The sequence below is a fragment of the Physeter macrocephalus genome, chromosome 5 (genome assembly GCF_002837175.3).
Source record: "Physeter macrocephalus isolate SW-GA chromosome 5, ASM283717v5, whole genome shotgun sequence".
NCBI classification, from domain to species: Eukaryota; Metazoa; Chordata; class Mammalia; order Artiodactyla; family Physeteridae; genus Physeter; species Physeter macrocephalus.
In genome coordinates, this window is record NC_041218.1 from 6,371,211 (window position 1) to 6,384,872 (window position 13,662).

At 51.2% G+C, this 13,662-nt stretch overlaps 2 protein-coding genes across 4 annotated transcripts in view; one reads left to right on the forward strand and one right to left on the reverse strand.

The window, feature by feature from the left end:
- TMEM176A (transmembrane protein 176A) overlaps positions 1 to 1,374 on the reverse strand; it is a 5,704-nt gene extending 4,330 nt beyond the window's left edge. For both annotated transcript variants that reach the window (XM_007126650.3, XM_007126651.4), the window contains exons 1-2: positions 1,304 to 1,374; positions 327 to 534 (exon numbers count right to left, since the gene is read on the reverse strand). In XM_007126650.3, the coding sequence (XP_007126712.2) occupies positions 327 to 512 (186 nt within the window). In that variant the 5' untranslated portion in view covers positions 513 to 534; positions 1,304 to 1,374. The remainder of the gene's footprint in view (positions 1 to 326; positions 535 to 1,303) is intronic.
- Positions 1,375 to 1,899: 525 nt separating this feature from the next.
- Positions 1,900 to 9,770, forward strand: TMEM176B (transmembrane protein 176B). 2 transcript variants are annotated; one of them, XM_024131600.2, is made up of 8 exons: positions 1,900 to 1,907; positions 2,613 to 2,678; positions 4,971 to 5,170; positions 6,962 to 7,072; positions 7,443 to 7,499; positions 7,730 to 7,960; positions 8,901 to 9,020; positions 9,428 to 9,770. In XM_024131600.2, the coding sequence occupies exons 3-8, from the start codon at positions 4,979 to 4,981 to the stop codon at positions 9,515 to 9,517; spliced, it is 801 nt and encodes a 266-aa protein (XP_023987368.1). In that variant the 5' UTR covers positions 1,900 to 1,907; positions 2,613 to 2,678; positions 4,971 to 4,978; the 3' UTR covers positions 9,518 to 9,770. The 2 variants fall into 2 exon arrangements, with proteins under 2 accessions (XP_023987368.1, XP_028345261.1); XM_028489460.2 differs by lacking the exon at positions 1,900 to 1,907 and having other exon boundaries at positions 2,585 to 2,678; positions 4,974 to 5,170.
- The last annotated feature ends 3,892 nt before the right edge of the window (positions 9,771 to 13,662 follow it).

The following is a 13,662-nucleotide window of genomic DNA, read 5'->3' on the forward strand; positions in this document are numbered from 1 at the left end:
GAGAAGGCGAGGGGAGGGGAGAGGTAGCCCACGCTGGGTCGGGAGAGGATGAACTCCGGGTTCCACCAGCTGGGACTTTAAAAGGTCGGGGGCTCCTTTGCACCCTTCAGCCCACAGCGCACCCTACCTACGGCTTTCACTGAGAGGCCAGTAAGGGGAGGGAAAGCCAGAACTTGATCTCTAGGAAGAACATGAGACTGGCTCAGCATCCCATTCAGAGAGAGGCTGGCTGGGAGAGTGTGCAGCAAGCGGAGGGGGCCTACCCTTCCCGGTCCAGGGAGCCCGGGCGCCCGTCCTCGCCCCGCGAGGCAGGCAGCGCTACTCACCCAGGAGGCCACCAGCAGCCGGCGGTGGCCCAGGGCCCGGGTGGCGGTGTGGGCCGAGGGCACGTGGGGCTGCAGCAGGGAGCTCCTGCTTAGCAGCAGCTTGGCCAGAGCCGACTCCTGGTGGAAGTGCACCTTGATGTAGGTGGGCTGGGGAGCCCCAGGGGCCACGTCCCCGCCATCCGCCATCCCCAAGCCTGCGGACACCCGCCTGGGAGGGAGGAAGGGGGCGTCAGGGGCGAGAGTTGGCAGGAGGTTTGCACAGATTCCACGGGAGCTGGCGAGGCCCCCGGTCACAGTGCAGCATCTGGGACCTGCCTTGAAGGGTGTCATGTGAGGGATCCCCGAGTCTGCTGAGGCTGTGACCACCACTCAGCCCACTGGAGCCGCCCCCTTCACCCTAGATCTGCTGTGTCTCCCCATCCTCCTGCCACGGCCTCAGGGTCTGGACCAAGCAGTGCCCTGGAGCCCTCACCTCTCTCCTTTCTGCTCCCAGCCCGCTTGTGTGATCACGGCCCTCACCCTGGCTCTCCCCTCCGCCTCTTCCCCTCCAGAGCCCTCAGGCTGCCGGACAGAACTGAGTCCTGGCCGCCTGTTGAACTACTATTGAGGCTGCTGCTTCCCAGCTGAGCCCGGGGACCCAACCCCCGTCCCTACATATTTCCCTCTCCATCAATGGCTACCCAGCCCTGTGCTGCCTGTTCAAACTGCCCCCCCCACCCGCAACCCTCCGCATGAAGTTGTGGGTGCAGATGGAGGCCAAAGGCCAGAATGGCTTGGCATCAAACGGGGACAGGGATGTACCCGGCCTCCACTCCTGCCACCTTCCTGGATGCTCATCCTCTACAGGGTGGATGGTCCCTCCCTCCCCAGCAAGTTCTGGGGGGGCTGTGAGGGGGCAGGGTGGGGACTCCTCTGGGGAGGGGCCCTGCGAGAAGGGTCTCTGGGAAAGGGCCACCTGGGCTGAGGGCCTGCCTCACCTGCTCTCCTCAGGGAACGGCAGTCACCGTCGAGAGTGATAGGAGGGCTGGGGACGGCTGAGTGGGGGCTGAGAACCAGGCAGAAAGGGGAGGGCGTTGGTGGAGCTCCAGAAAGGGAAGGAAGAGGCAACTTCCCAGCACACAGCTGGAGCAAAGGGCCCCTCCAGGGTTTTCCAGCTGCCAGCGGGGATCACTGGGCTCTGATGCCCTGGGGAGCACAGGGGCCGGGTGGGTGGCCTGGGAGACTGCAGAGCTGACCAGCCCTGGAAAATGCCCCATCCCCACCAGGGCAGGGGCTTTCTGAACAAGGACTTGCCTGTGCTGTGTGCACCCCAGTGTGCGTGCTGAGTAGGGACGAACGCGCCAGTGTGTGTGTGTGTGTGTGTTTGTGTGTTTGGGTGCTCTGCCTTCTCCAGCCAGACCCCCTAGAGGGGCCCCTTTGGGACAGCTATTTTCTGGGAAGTCAAGATGCTGAAGGTCAGGCCCTCATCACTCCACCCCCTCTTCTGCACTCTCCCACCCACTGCCGGGGCCTCAGCTCTGAGCAGCTCTGCTCTGCTCAGCCGCTGGTTCCCAGAGGACAGCAGGTGAGCAGGGGCCTCAGGTGAGCCGCCCAGGTGACCCGTCCCAGGAGACTCTCAGTGCGGGACCCCTCTCTCTTTCTCTCGAGGAGTCTCCAAGACCAGTCCCCAAAGCCCCCATCCTGTCTCACAGGATGCCATTCTCCCCCCATTCCTGGTCCCTGTAGGACCTGCTTGGGAGGGAGGGGTACACTAGATAGAGGACGTGACACTAGAAAAATGGCCAGGGAGGTCGGGGGGCCCGTGCCTGGCCACGTCAGCTGGACTCTGCCTCCCCAGTACCTCTCATATCTTTACTCTGAGGGTGGGGTGGCTGAGGCTCAGGTGGTTTCCTGGTGAGAGGTCCTTCAATAACAAAGGCAGAAGGTGGAGGGCCCAGGGTGTAGCTGGGATCCTGGCCCTCTCTCCCCAGCTTCAGGGCCACAGGGAGGAACTGGGCAGAGAAGAGTGTCCAGGGCAACAGGGAAGAGCCCCACACCCTGGCGTTAGGGTGGCGTGAAAGGGGATCTTCACGGGGCTGGCCTGGCTCAGAGGAAGAGCAGGAATCTAGGCTGATCTGGGGATTGGAGCTGGGGGTGAGGCGAGAGGGGGAAGCAGTGGTATCCAGAGGGTTCAGAGGGCGCCGGAGCCCAAGGCGCATTCTGGACTGCAATATGATCCTGATACCCGGGTCCCAAGGAAGATCTAGCTAGAATCCCGGCCGGGCTTCCTTGTGTGTCTGTGAACAGGTCTGAACCTCCTTGCGGATCTGCAGATTCGTCAAACACCTGTCCGTTATACTGCACGGAGGCCAGGTAGGTGAAGAGTGAAACTGCTCTGTAAAGTTCATACCATACAAATGGGAAGGCCTTAAACTTGTTGCTCTTGCTGGTGTTTTTAGAATTGTGATTAATAATGTTATGATTTAAACAGTGATAAGTAGAATGCCCATGAGAATTACCCGGAGAGGATTTCCTCTGGAGCTAGGCAAGTTGATTCGAAAGTGCCTAAGGAGGAGTGATCTAGCAAAAGTGGCCATGAAAGAAAAAAGTAACATGGGAGGGGGGGTCATGAAAGAGCTCAACTAAATATTAAACTCTATACTCATGATTAAAATTACAGTAATGCTGCATGACTCATCAGATCCACCAACGGGCAGAATATAAAGACTACAATAGGCTTGGATTCCTAGGGAATTTTATTTTTGCTCAGGGGAGCGTTTTAAATCAGTGGGAGAAAGAAGATATATTCCATAAACAGAATATACTCTTCAGAAGTTAACCATCTGAAGAGAACAAACCAAAACCAACTTGGATCCATTTTTTCCAACTTACAAGGTAAATTCCAGATGGCTCAACATTTAAATGTGAAGACTGAAAACATAAAAGCACTTAGAAGAAAACATGGATTAATTATTATTTTACAATCTTGAAATGGGAAAGTCCCTTTTAAGTACAATATAAACCCCAGAAATCATAAAAAATGACTGAAAACTTTGATTATATAAAAATACAAACGAGGGCTTCCCTGGTGGCGCAGTGGTTGAGAATCCGCCTGCCGATGCAGGGGACGCGGGTTCGTGCCCCGGTCCGGGAAGATCCCACATGCCGACGGCCGCTGAGCCTGCGCGTCCGGAGCCTGTGCTCCGCAACGGGAGAGGCCACAGCAGTGAGAGGCCCGCGTTCCACAAAAAAAAAAAAAAAAAAAATACAAACGAAGTCAAAAATAAATCACAAATTGAAAGCACTATCTGTAGCTCATGTCACAGATAGTAATTTTTCAAATACACGAAGAACTCCTGTAAAGACCAAAACAAAACAGAGTAACACAAGGAAGTCATAGGATATGAAAGGAAAGCTCACAAAAGAAGAGGAAAAAGGCACTTACGCATATGAAAAGACGACCAACCTCACTCATAATGAGAGAACTGATACTGGAATCGTCACAGAAAGCAGACTGGTGGTTGCCTGGGGCCAAGGGTTGGAGGGGTTCCTGGGGAAGGGACATTAGGGAACTTTTTTGCAACATAGAAATGTTCTGTATCTTGATTGTAGTTATGGTTGCACATATGTACACATTTGTTAAAAGTCACTGAGATACACAATTAAAAGGGGGCATTTTCTTGACTAAAAAGGATTAAAATCTACAACAGAATGCCATTTTTCCATGAGACGTTTGAAAAGATTAGAAAGTTTGCTGACACGTTCTGCTGGTCTTGGGGAGGGCAGTGGACACTCTTGGAATTGCCCTTGCATGAGAATTGCATGGAAGTAGCTCCATGGAGGGAAATACCTCTTAAAATTACAAATACACATTCCCATTGACCTGCTGATTCCACATTGTTTGTAAGAAGAAAAATAAAGGTCTATAAATAGGGGACTGCTTAAAAAGATTATGATGCATTCATACAATGGAATACTATGCAGCCATACAAACGAGTGAGGACGCATTTTATGGACTGATGTAGGATTATTTTTAAAAGATGGTTCCGTGAACAGATCATTGTGCAGAAACTGTGTGTGCTATCCTGCCATTTGTGGGAAAAGAGGGAGAGAGAGAATATTTTTACATGTTTTTATATGCAAAAAAGTCATTGTAGGATATATTAGAAAATGATAATATTTTTCCACCTGGCAGACAACTAGCTGGTTAGGAGAGAAAGATAGGAGAGTGGGTTTTAGCAGTATACCCTTTTTTTTTTATCTTTTGATTTTTTTTAACCATATGAAAGTGTTATGTATAAATATGTACACTACTTTGCTGAAATAATTCAGATTCCTTTCTTCGTCAATCCCAAGACCCAGACAGACTGTATCTGAACATTTTGGGAAGAGGTCCAAGAGTATATATGGTGAAAACTCTAGAGGTGATTCAGATTTGCATCCCAGATTAAGGTCACTGTGACAGAGACTTCCCTGGCGGTCCAGTGGTTAAGACTCTGTGTTTCCAAGGCAGGGGGCGTGGGTTTGATGCCTGGTTGGGGATCTAAGATCCCACATGCTGTGACTTGACTTGACTCGAAGACTGTTTTCTCTCCCTGCACTCATGCAGTGTATTCCTTTTTCCCTTACTTAGATCTCAAACCTCACTTCTGTGCATCTCCCCAGCAGGCAGGATGACCCAAAACATGCTGGCTGTGAATGGAGTCGATGTGGCCTCTACGCTGTCCCAGCCCACTCACATCGACATCCACATCCACCAGGAATCTGCTTTGTCACAACTGCTAAAAGCTGGGAGTTCCCTGATGGAGCGCCTGTCCCACCGTCCTGCCGAGGCCGGGATAAGCTATGGACAGCTTGCACTAGGGGTAAGAGAGGGCTGGAGAGGTGGGTTAGCAAGGTGACACAGAGGAGGGTAACGCTCCTTCTTCAATACGATGCGGAAAAGGAAAGTGGGTTGAATTCCCATGAAAACTCACTATCCGTATCCCATCTTGTTTGGGAAAAAACGTTTGGGAAGTTTCGCCACAGAGATTTAGATGGAAAGGAATAGTGGATCCCTTCCTTTGGTGCAATGTGAGCAGTTCCAGCCAGAGCTGGGGGGTGGGCGGAAGCGTCCCTGGAGGCTGTTCATTCAGGTTGATTGAACCCACGTGGACGGAGGGCCTGCAATGCAAGGCAATGTGATAGGCACTTTGGGGGAAAAACTTCAGAGAGAATATCTAGGCAGTAACCTGAAGGTGCCCAGCATCCATCAGAAGGGATCAGGCAACTACACAAATGCCTAGAATTAAAGGTAGCTCAGGTGACATGCTTGGGAGGCAGGATGGCCTCCTGCAGGGGTAGGCATCTGAGCCAGACCTTGAATGGAGAAGCAGTGTGTTTAGACAGATGGAGGTGGTAGATGGAAGAAAAGGAATTTCAGGTTAAAAGAATGGTAAGAAAGAGGGCAAAGAAGCCAGAAAGCATAGGGCAAGTTCTGTCAGGGTAAAGAGAATGGGACTCATGGCTGATTAGACTGGAAATACAGACCAGGGCCATATTGCTGAGAGCCTTGAGTGACAAGGTGAGGAGTCTGCTGTCCTGAATCAGCTTCGATAGTGGGAAGACTCTGGAGGGATTCTGAGCAGGCGCCTGAGCTTCAGGCAGCCTCACAGCCAGGAGGTGTCCAGGTAAGAAGCACGGAGGGTCTGCACCTGCGACGTCGCAGCAGAAATGAGGAGGAAAGAGGGGAGTCCAGATCCTTTGTGGCTGGGGTTGCCATGACTTGGGAGTGAGTGGACGTGGAGTACAAGGGAGGAGAGGAGTCTGGGAAGATGCTGAGGTTTGGAGTGAAGGAGACCGGAAAACTGGAGCCCTGGAAGTCAGGGAGGCAGACACTGAGGGTGTGCGTGGGGTCTGGAATTTGGACGCAATGAATCTGAGAAGCTGGCAGGACATGTAGGTGGTGACGTCCAAGAGGCTGTGATAGTTGGATCCTCCAGGAAGCAGACACCGAGTGGGAGTTGGGTGTGCGGAAGGTTTTAGGGGTGTAACATCCATGCAGTGAAAAGGGCAGGAGCAGGGCTGGGCGGGGGGAGACATCAGATCATGAGGCAGGGCTGACAAGGTCTGGTCCAGCCCAGTGGGGAGCTCGGGAGCAAAGACTGCCCATCACAGGAGTTCCGTGTTAGCTGAAAATGGCCCTTGAACCACTGCTTTGCTTAATCATTGGCTGGGTAGCCACCCGCAAAGACTGTGCTCTCAGTTTGAAAGATGAGGGGACCTTGAAGGCGCTGACCACTGTAGGCTGTCAGCTAACCACTCTCCTTTCTTGAAGGAGGTCATCATGGCCCATCCTGGACAGGATGATGGGCTTCCCAAGGGAAAATGAGGAGAAAAAAAGAAGGAATCATCAGGTGGGACGACGAATTGTGGTATTTCGGAAAAATGGGATTTAGACAAGAATGAAGGATAAAAGGTTGGCGAGTCAGAGGGATGAGGGAGAACCAGGATGGGCTGCTTCGCGGATGTTAAGGGAACAGAATGTCCAGAATCAGAGCTGCGGAGAAGTCAGGGCAGAGGAAGAGGAGAGGAGAGCCACCTAGGTGGGAGCTGGGTGGCTGCTCCTGGAGCAGGTGACTCATGGGAAGGGGTGTGGCTTTCCCCATCTCTTGCAGGTGACACAGATATTGCTGGGGGCTACGAGCTGTGCTCTTGGAGGGCTTCTCTACTTGGGGCCCTGGATTCAGCTGCGTGCCTCAGGCTGTGCCTTTTGGGCAGGGTTTGTGGTGAGTAAGAAAGGGGTTGTGAGCTCTGAGGGAGGCAAGTGTTTATGGACAAGGAGAAAGAAAGTTCCTTTGGATCTGGGTCAGGGATTTGGGGAAGAGACCACAGACCCAGAGTCCAAATGCCATCTGTTATGAGGAGGCTGCCTTAGGGGGTGGGCAAAACCCTTCCACCCTCTGATTTTCTCTTTAAGGCAAGGCTGGGAATAGCGGGGCAGTTGTAGGTGGAGTCCTGTCCATCTGCTAGGTATCTTTGCCTGTTCCTTGGATGCTGCTTCAAATTGGCTGTTCTGGGGTCTGTTGGGAGAAGTATGATGGGAGATCATTTCAGAACAGCCAACTGGAGGACTTTTCTGGTGTCTTCTCTTCCTAGGCCATTGCAGCAGGAGTTGGGGCCATTGTCCATGAGAAGCACTGGGGCAAACTTGCAGTGAGTCTGGGCATCCTCTGTGCCCCACCTTGTCCTCTTCCCCTCCTACGTCTCTGTTTTCCTGCCCTATTTTTCTGCCTTTGGTTTCAAATATCCTAAGATCTTTCCTGGAGGGGTAGGGAGGGTTTCCTCAGCCAGGAAGCTGGGGAAGAGGAGACCAGTTTGAGGCCGGGACCCCACGGCTCTGCCATCCATAGAGGGGGTCTGAAGCCTGAACCTCTCTCTTCTAGGGCTGCATATCAAATCTGCTCGCCCTGGCTGGCATTGCCACGGCCGTGGCCGCTGTTGTCTTCTGTGTGAATAGTTTAACCTGGCAACCTGATGTCTTCTATGGCATCAGCTCCGTGTGTGATTCTGTAGTCCCTGCCACCCCCACCTTTGGGTACAAACAGACTAGACGAAGCGCTTCCTATTCATCGTGGAGGGAGGAGCACTGCAGAAACTACATGCAAATGCTGATGGTGAGAAAGGAGAGTCCGTCTTCCAGGACACATCACAGCTGTGCATTGGGAAATTGGGACACCTGAGGGCAGAGATGTAGGCTCTCTGAGCTTCGACCTCATCCGAGGTCTTTGGTTCAGGAGGTTTGAACTTAATTTGAAGCCATTGTTCAGATCCTCATGGCATAAAAATTCCCTGAATCAAAGGGGATGAGGACAAAGAAGAGACATTGAAACGAGGATTTCATGAACCACCCTTCCGTCTTTTCTGGTGTGTGGCTGTTATCAGTTATCTATCGCTGCATAACATACCACCCCAAAATGTACTGGCTTAGCACTGCAATTTATTATTGCTTCTCACATTCTGTGGGTTGACTAGGCTCACATGGGCAGTCCTCACTTGCGTTTCCTCATGCAGTTGCAGTCAGGTGTCAGTTGAGGGTGAAGTCATCCAAGAACTTGACTGGGCTGGACCGCTAAGATGGTGCACTCACACAGCAGGGAGCTCAGCTGGGGCTATCGGCCAGGGAGCCTACAATAGCTTCTCCATGTGGCTTAGGCTTCTCGTAGCCCAGCAACCAGGTTCCAACAGGGAGCATCCCACTGTGAGCATTTCAAGAGGTAGGAAGTGGAAGCTGCCAGGCCAAATAAGGGCTACCCCATAATTGACCTAGTGTCACTTCCACTGTATTTTGTTGATCAAAGCATTCCCAGGCGCTTCCAGATTCTAGGGGGTGGAGAAGGGGATCCCACCTCTTCACAGGGGGAGGTAAGGTCACATTGCAGGCAAGCAAATGGGATGGAGTCTGTGGCTGCCCCCATAGTTGGAAGATGCAGCTGCTTTGGTGGGAAGTAGTTAGTTGGACAGGGTCTGATCCCTCCTGGGGTAGCAAGATGATAGTAACAGCAGAAGCAGAGGAGCAGGCTCCTGACTGTAACTTTTTTCTCCCTTTATCTTCAGGATTTGTTCCTAGGAATCCGTGGTCTGCTCCTGGCCATCTGTGTCCTGCAGGTCATTGTATCCTTGGCTTCCCTGGGCGTGGGTCTTCGACGCTTCTGTGGCCAGAGCTCCCGGGCCCTGGTGAGCTGTTAGGGAGGCACTAGGGAAAGAGCGGATCTGGTTGGTGAAGCTCTAGGGATGGGAAGGCCATTGGAGCAGGAACACTGCTGAGCAGGGGTCACGCTCCCCCTCACTCAACCCTTTCCCCGTGCTTGGCTCTGCTCTTCACTGTCTGGGGAACATGACCCCATCACTATGTCCTCGGTTGACTTCTGCCTTCTGTCTCCGCTGCCCTTCTTTGCTCTCATTTTCCCACGTTCCCCTCTTTTCCACGTCCTAGGTCTTGTCTAGCTCCCCTTCCTCCGTCACCTTTTTCTTCCCTCCTTCTTTCATTTGTCTGATTTCCAGTTCTATGGAGCTAACTCTACTCCAACCTTTTCCTTCCAAGAATTGATTTTCCTCCTGTTTTTTGTTTTTTTTTTCTTTAGGATGAAGAAGGGCCAGAGAAGAAGCTGCGGGGGGAGAATTCAGTGCCTCCCTCTCCCCACAAGGGGAAGAGCACACCTGTTGTCCTGTGAGCAGCCAAAGACCCTGCCTGGACCCTGCATGTCCCTCCAGAGTAGCCCAGGGCCCCTCACTGCCCTGTCCCCCACATTTGCTTCCTTTGGCTGCTCCTCCTCTCCCCAACACCCTCACCCACTGTTCCCACTCCAGGGTCCTCAATTCAGTGAACAGGTATTGTCACATTTTTTCCAATGCTGATTAAACAGAAACAACCACAAAAAATGATTTTGTGCAGAAAGGATGTAGTCTCCCTTTGTTGATACACACGGTACGTTGATACACATGGAATTAAATGAGAGTTATGTATCGTATGGAAACAAGGTCCCAATAAGACTTAACTTACCTTCTGCTCTATATCCCAAGTGTAAAAACTCCTTTTCATGATTTCCTTCTGTTCAGTGTAAAGTGAAAATAACTCCTACATACTTAGAATCTTTTTACCTGCTAAGGTTTTCTTTAAGCATCTATAACTGATCAGTGGGCTTTACAGAACCATGTGAGACATGGAACAAGATCATTTCCTCCCTCCCTCCCTTTCTTCCTTCCCTTCGTCTTCCTCCCCCTCTGTCTCTTTCCTTCCTTCTTCCTTCCTTCCTCCCTCCCTTCCTTTCTTTTTTCTCTTTCTCCCCCATCTCTTTCTTTCTCTCTCGTTTTTTTCAGTAATTACTGTTGGTTCTCTCGCTACACACACACACACACACACACACACACACACACACACCCCTGTTATTCTTCAATTTCATTGTAAATTATACTATTGATTAGGTTTGTTGTTTTTTTTTTTTTGCGGTACGCGGGCCTCTCACCGCTGTGGCCTCTCCCATCGCGGAGCACAGGCTCCGGACGCGCAGGCTCAGCGGCCACGGCTCACGGGCGGTACGCGGGCCTCTCACCGCTGTGGCCTCTCCCATCGTGGAGCACAGGCTCCGGACGCGCAGGCTCAGCGGCCACGGCTCACGGGCCCAGCCGCTCCGCGGCACGTGGGATCTTCCCGGACCGGGGCACGAACGCGTGTCCCCTGCATCGGCAGGCGGACTCTCAACCACTGCGCCACCAGGGAAGCCCAACTGATTAGTTTTTTACTTTAAAAATTTTCTATGTACAATATATACAGATGTAAACACTTCTGCTATGGAACCAGGTTCATTTGTCCGATGTGCAGCAAGCCAAATGCTGAGGTGCTGAGGTGTGCGGCAGAGAAAGTGTTTATTCACAAGGCAGCCAAGCGAGGAGACAGGAGAACAAATCTCATATCTGCCTCCCTGAAGGTGAGGGGCTTGAGATATTTATGGGATAGAGAAGCAGGGTGGTCTTAGGCGTGGAGAAAGGTGATTGGAAGTAGGGAAAATGTGAGGTAGCTGGTATACCATGCCAGCATATCTGAGTTACATGCTTCTTCAGGGGATACATGGCCAAAAATGGAGGTATTTAGCATGATCTGAGGGTGGAGTTTTCACCCCTCTGATGTCAAAAGGTCACTCACTGGACCCCTGTGCAGGTCCAGTTTTAGAGTTGTTGGTCCCAACCAGTCTTAGCCAGCTTGAACTGGACAGGAGCCGACTCCAAGCCTTGGAAAACTACTTAAGCCCCCGTTATTTACTGTAGTGACCCATTCATCAGAGGTGTTATCTAGAGGGGGCCACTAAGGAGTCAAAAAATAATTAAGACAAGCTTAGTCAGTGAAGGCAGGTTACAAGGGAGGGGTTTTTAACAAGCTGTTCCCTTCCCTGCAGTTCTGTAGGATGAGCTCAAGAATTTCTGTTAGTCACCAGTTTCTGTTAGCCTTATGGCACACGATTTCATCTCTGAAGGGTAAAAAAGCAGGCCATGGTCTGTAGAATTAAGACGTCATAGGGATTCTGGCATTTTTGGTTCCAACATAGTGAGCAGACTTGCCTTTCCATTGTGGTTTTATGAAATCTCTGAGAGGTAGGTGTTAATTACTAGTTAGAAGACCCACAGCAGAAGAACTGGCTGGGAGCCCCGCCTTTACCCCCTGCAGAATCCTGCACTACGAGGTGGTGTTGGCAGGGGCAGAGCTGCTGGTATGGGTGAGGCATAGCCCCACCGTGGGAGGTTAGGGTGGTGGGCTTGTAGATAGAGATTTGTAAACAAGCTTGTGTAATAAAGGTCAAAGGGATGAGGTGGTATTATGTTCAGAGTATTGGACAGTGCTTGGCAAATTACACCCTGAGGGGCAAGTCTGGTCTGCCACCTACTTCTGTAAATAAAGTTTTATTGAAACACAACCACACTTCTTGGTTTACACATTGTCTATGCAACAAGGGCAGAGGTGAGTCGTCTCAGTAGAGACTAAATGGCCCACAAAACTTAAAATAGAGTTTGCCGTCCCCTGGTGTGGGAGACCCCAGTGGAGGGAGTAGCTAGTCCTACTGGGTGATTGACAGGAGCCGGGGAGCCTGTGCTCTTGCTTCCCCAAATGTGAATCTAGCATGGGCAACAGGGAGAAGGCTTTGCCCCACCCTAGACTGGCTGAGTCAGGATTTGCGTTTTCCCAAGATTGGCAGGTGCTCCGTGCCTTCAGCACATTTAGAGAAGCACAGAGATAATCACATCTAGGTGTCTTGTTCAGATATAGAACAAGCCCCTTTGAATTTGATGTCTTTAATTCTTTTGATGCATTTGTTAACCTTAGCATTTTAAAAAGGAATTTTCATGAGAAGAAACAACAGCAGGGCAGAACCAAAGATGCCGGTAAGAGGAAGCATCTTTCCTCTCTTCCTTAGCTTAAGATGCTGTTAGTTTTTGTGCTTCAGTATTTCTAAACCGTCCCTTTATGGCTAGATTAGATAGAAATTCTTTTCATTTTTCATTCTGGTAAATAAACGACAACTTGGTAGTTCGCTAATTTGTTTATTTTGTTGTTGTTTTTCTAGCACGAAGCGATCTCTTACTGTCAGAGTCTGGCAACTTCTTTTTTTCCCCCCTGAAGTCTCTATATGTCTCTGAGGGAAGGGGTCGCCCCTCCATCTGACTTCTCCCTCTCCCCCATTTCTTCTTTTCTGGGCTCCACTGCCCTCCCTCTCCTTACCTTGTGAATAACCTTGGAAGTTTCATAATCTTTGTTTTTCTTTTCTGTAGGAAATCAGATGTCATCCCCTTCTCCCCTTGCTTTTGTTTACTTGGAAAAACCAACAGTTATTTGTCTATTTGCACAACTCAGTTCTGGTGACCAGATTGTATTTATGCAACTGACGTCATGACCCTGGGATCCAGCAATTAATCACAAGCCTATTTATATTTACTGAAGTGTTTAAAACCATTCAGAGTGTAAACAGGAAATGGTTCTATTTTTCTTTTCCAATCACTGCTTTTTTTTTTTTTTTTTTTTTTGCGGTACGCGGGCCTCCCTCTGCCGCGGCCTCTCCCGTTGCGGAGGACAGGCTCCGGACGCGCAGGCCCAGCGGCCATGGCTCACGGGCCCAGCCGCTGCCCAGCCGCTCCGCGGCATGTGGGATCCTCCCAGACCGGGGCGCGAACCCGGTTCCCCTGCATCGGCAGGCGGACGCGCAACCGCTGCGCCACCAGGGAAGCCCCCCAATCACTGCTTTTAACTGTGTTTTGTCAGCTCCCCATTTCCCCATTGGATATTGGTCCTTTGACATCAGGACCAGATTCCAGATTCCACAACCTGGTCATTAAAATGGTCTCATGTTTGGTGTTCAAGACCCAGTTCTGTTCATGTTTAAAACTGCAGTCATCAGAGCTTGGGTCGCCCTGTCAGCTTGGACTGGGAGGGTTAGGGTTAAGGTTAGGGATGTGCTGTCCTAGTGTGTGGCCCCTCCCTCTCCTTCCGGTTTCCTAAGGAGTCCTGATGGAGGCAGGGGAGGGGATGGGGCTCCGGGCTTTCTTGGCTCAGCCGAGGGCCAGTGACCATTTGCTGATGTGATGTGGGTAGTGTCTGTTCTTGGTCCATCTCGGAGACATCTAGGAATTTCCCTGCCTGCTGCTTCGTTAGCTGCCTGGCTCAACCAGGAAAACTTCCTGGAAAAGTACATCCTAAGGAGACAGCTATGAAATGCCGGGGAGGGGAGGGCTTTCCTGAAGTAGGAGTATTCATTTACTATTTCTTGCCCCTGCAAGGCCCAGAGTCTCTTCAGAGATATTTCAGTGGATGTTTAATACCAGATGAGACTCA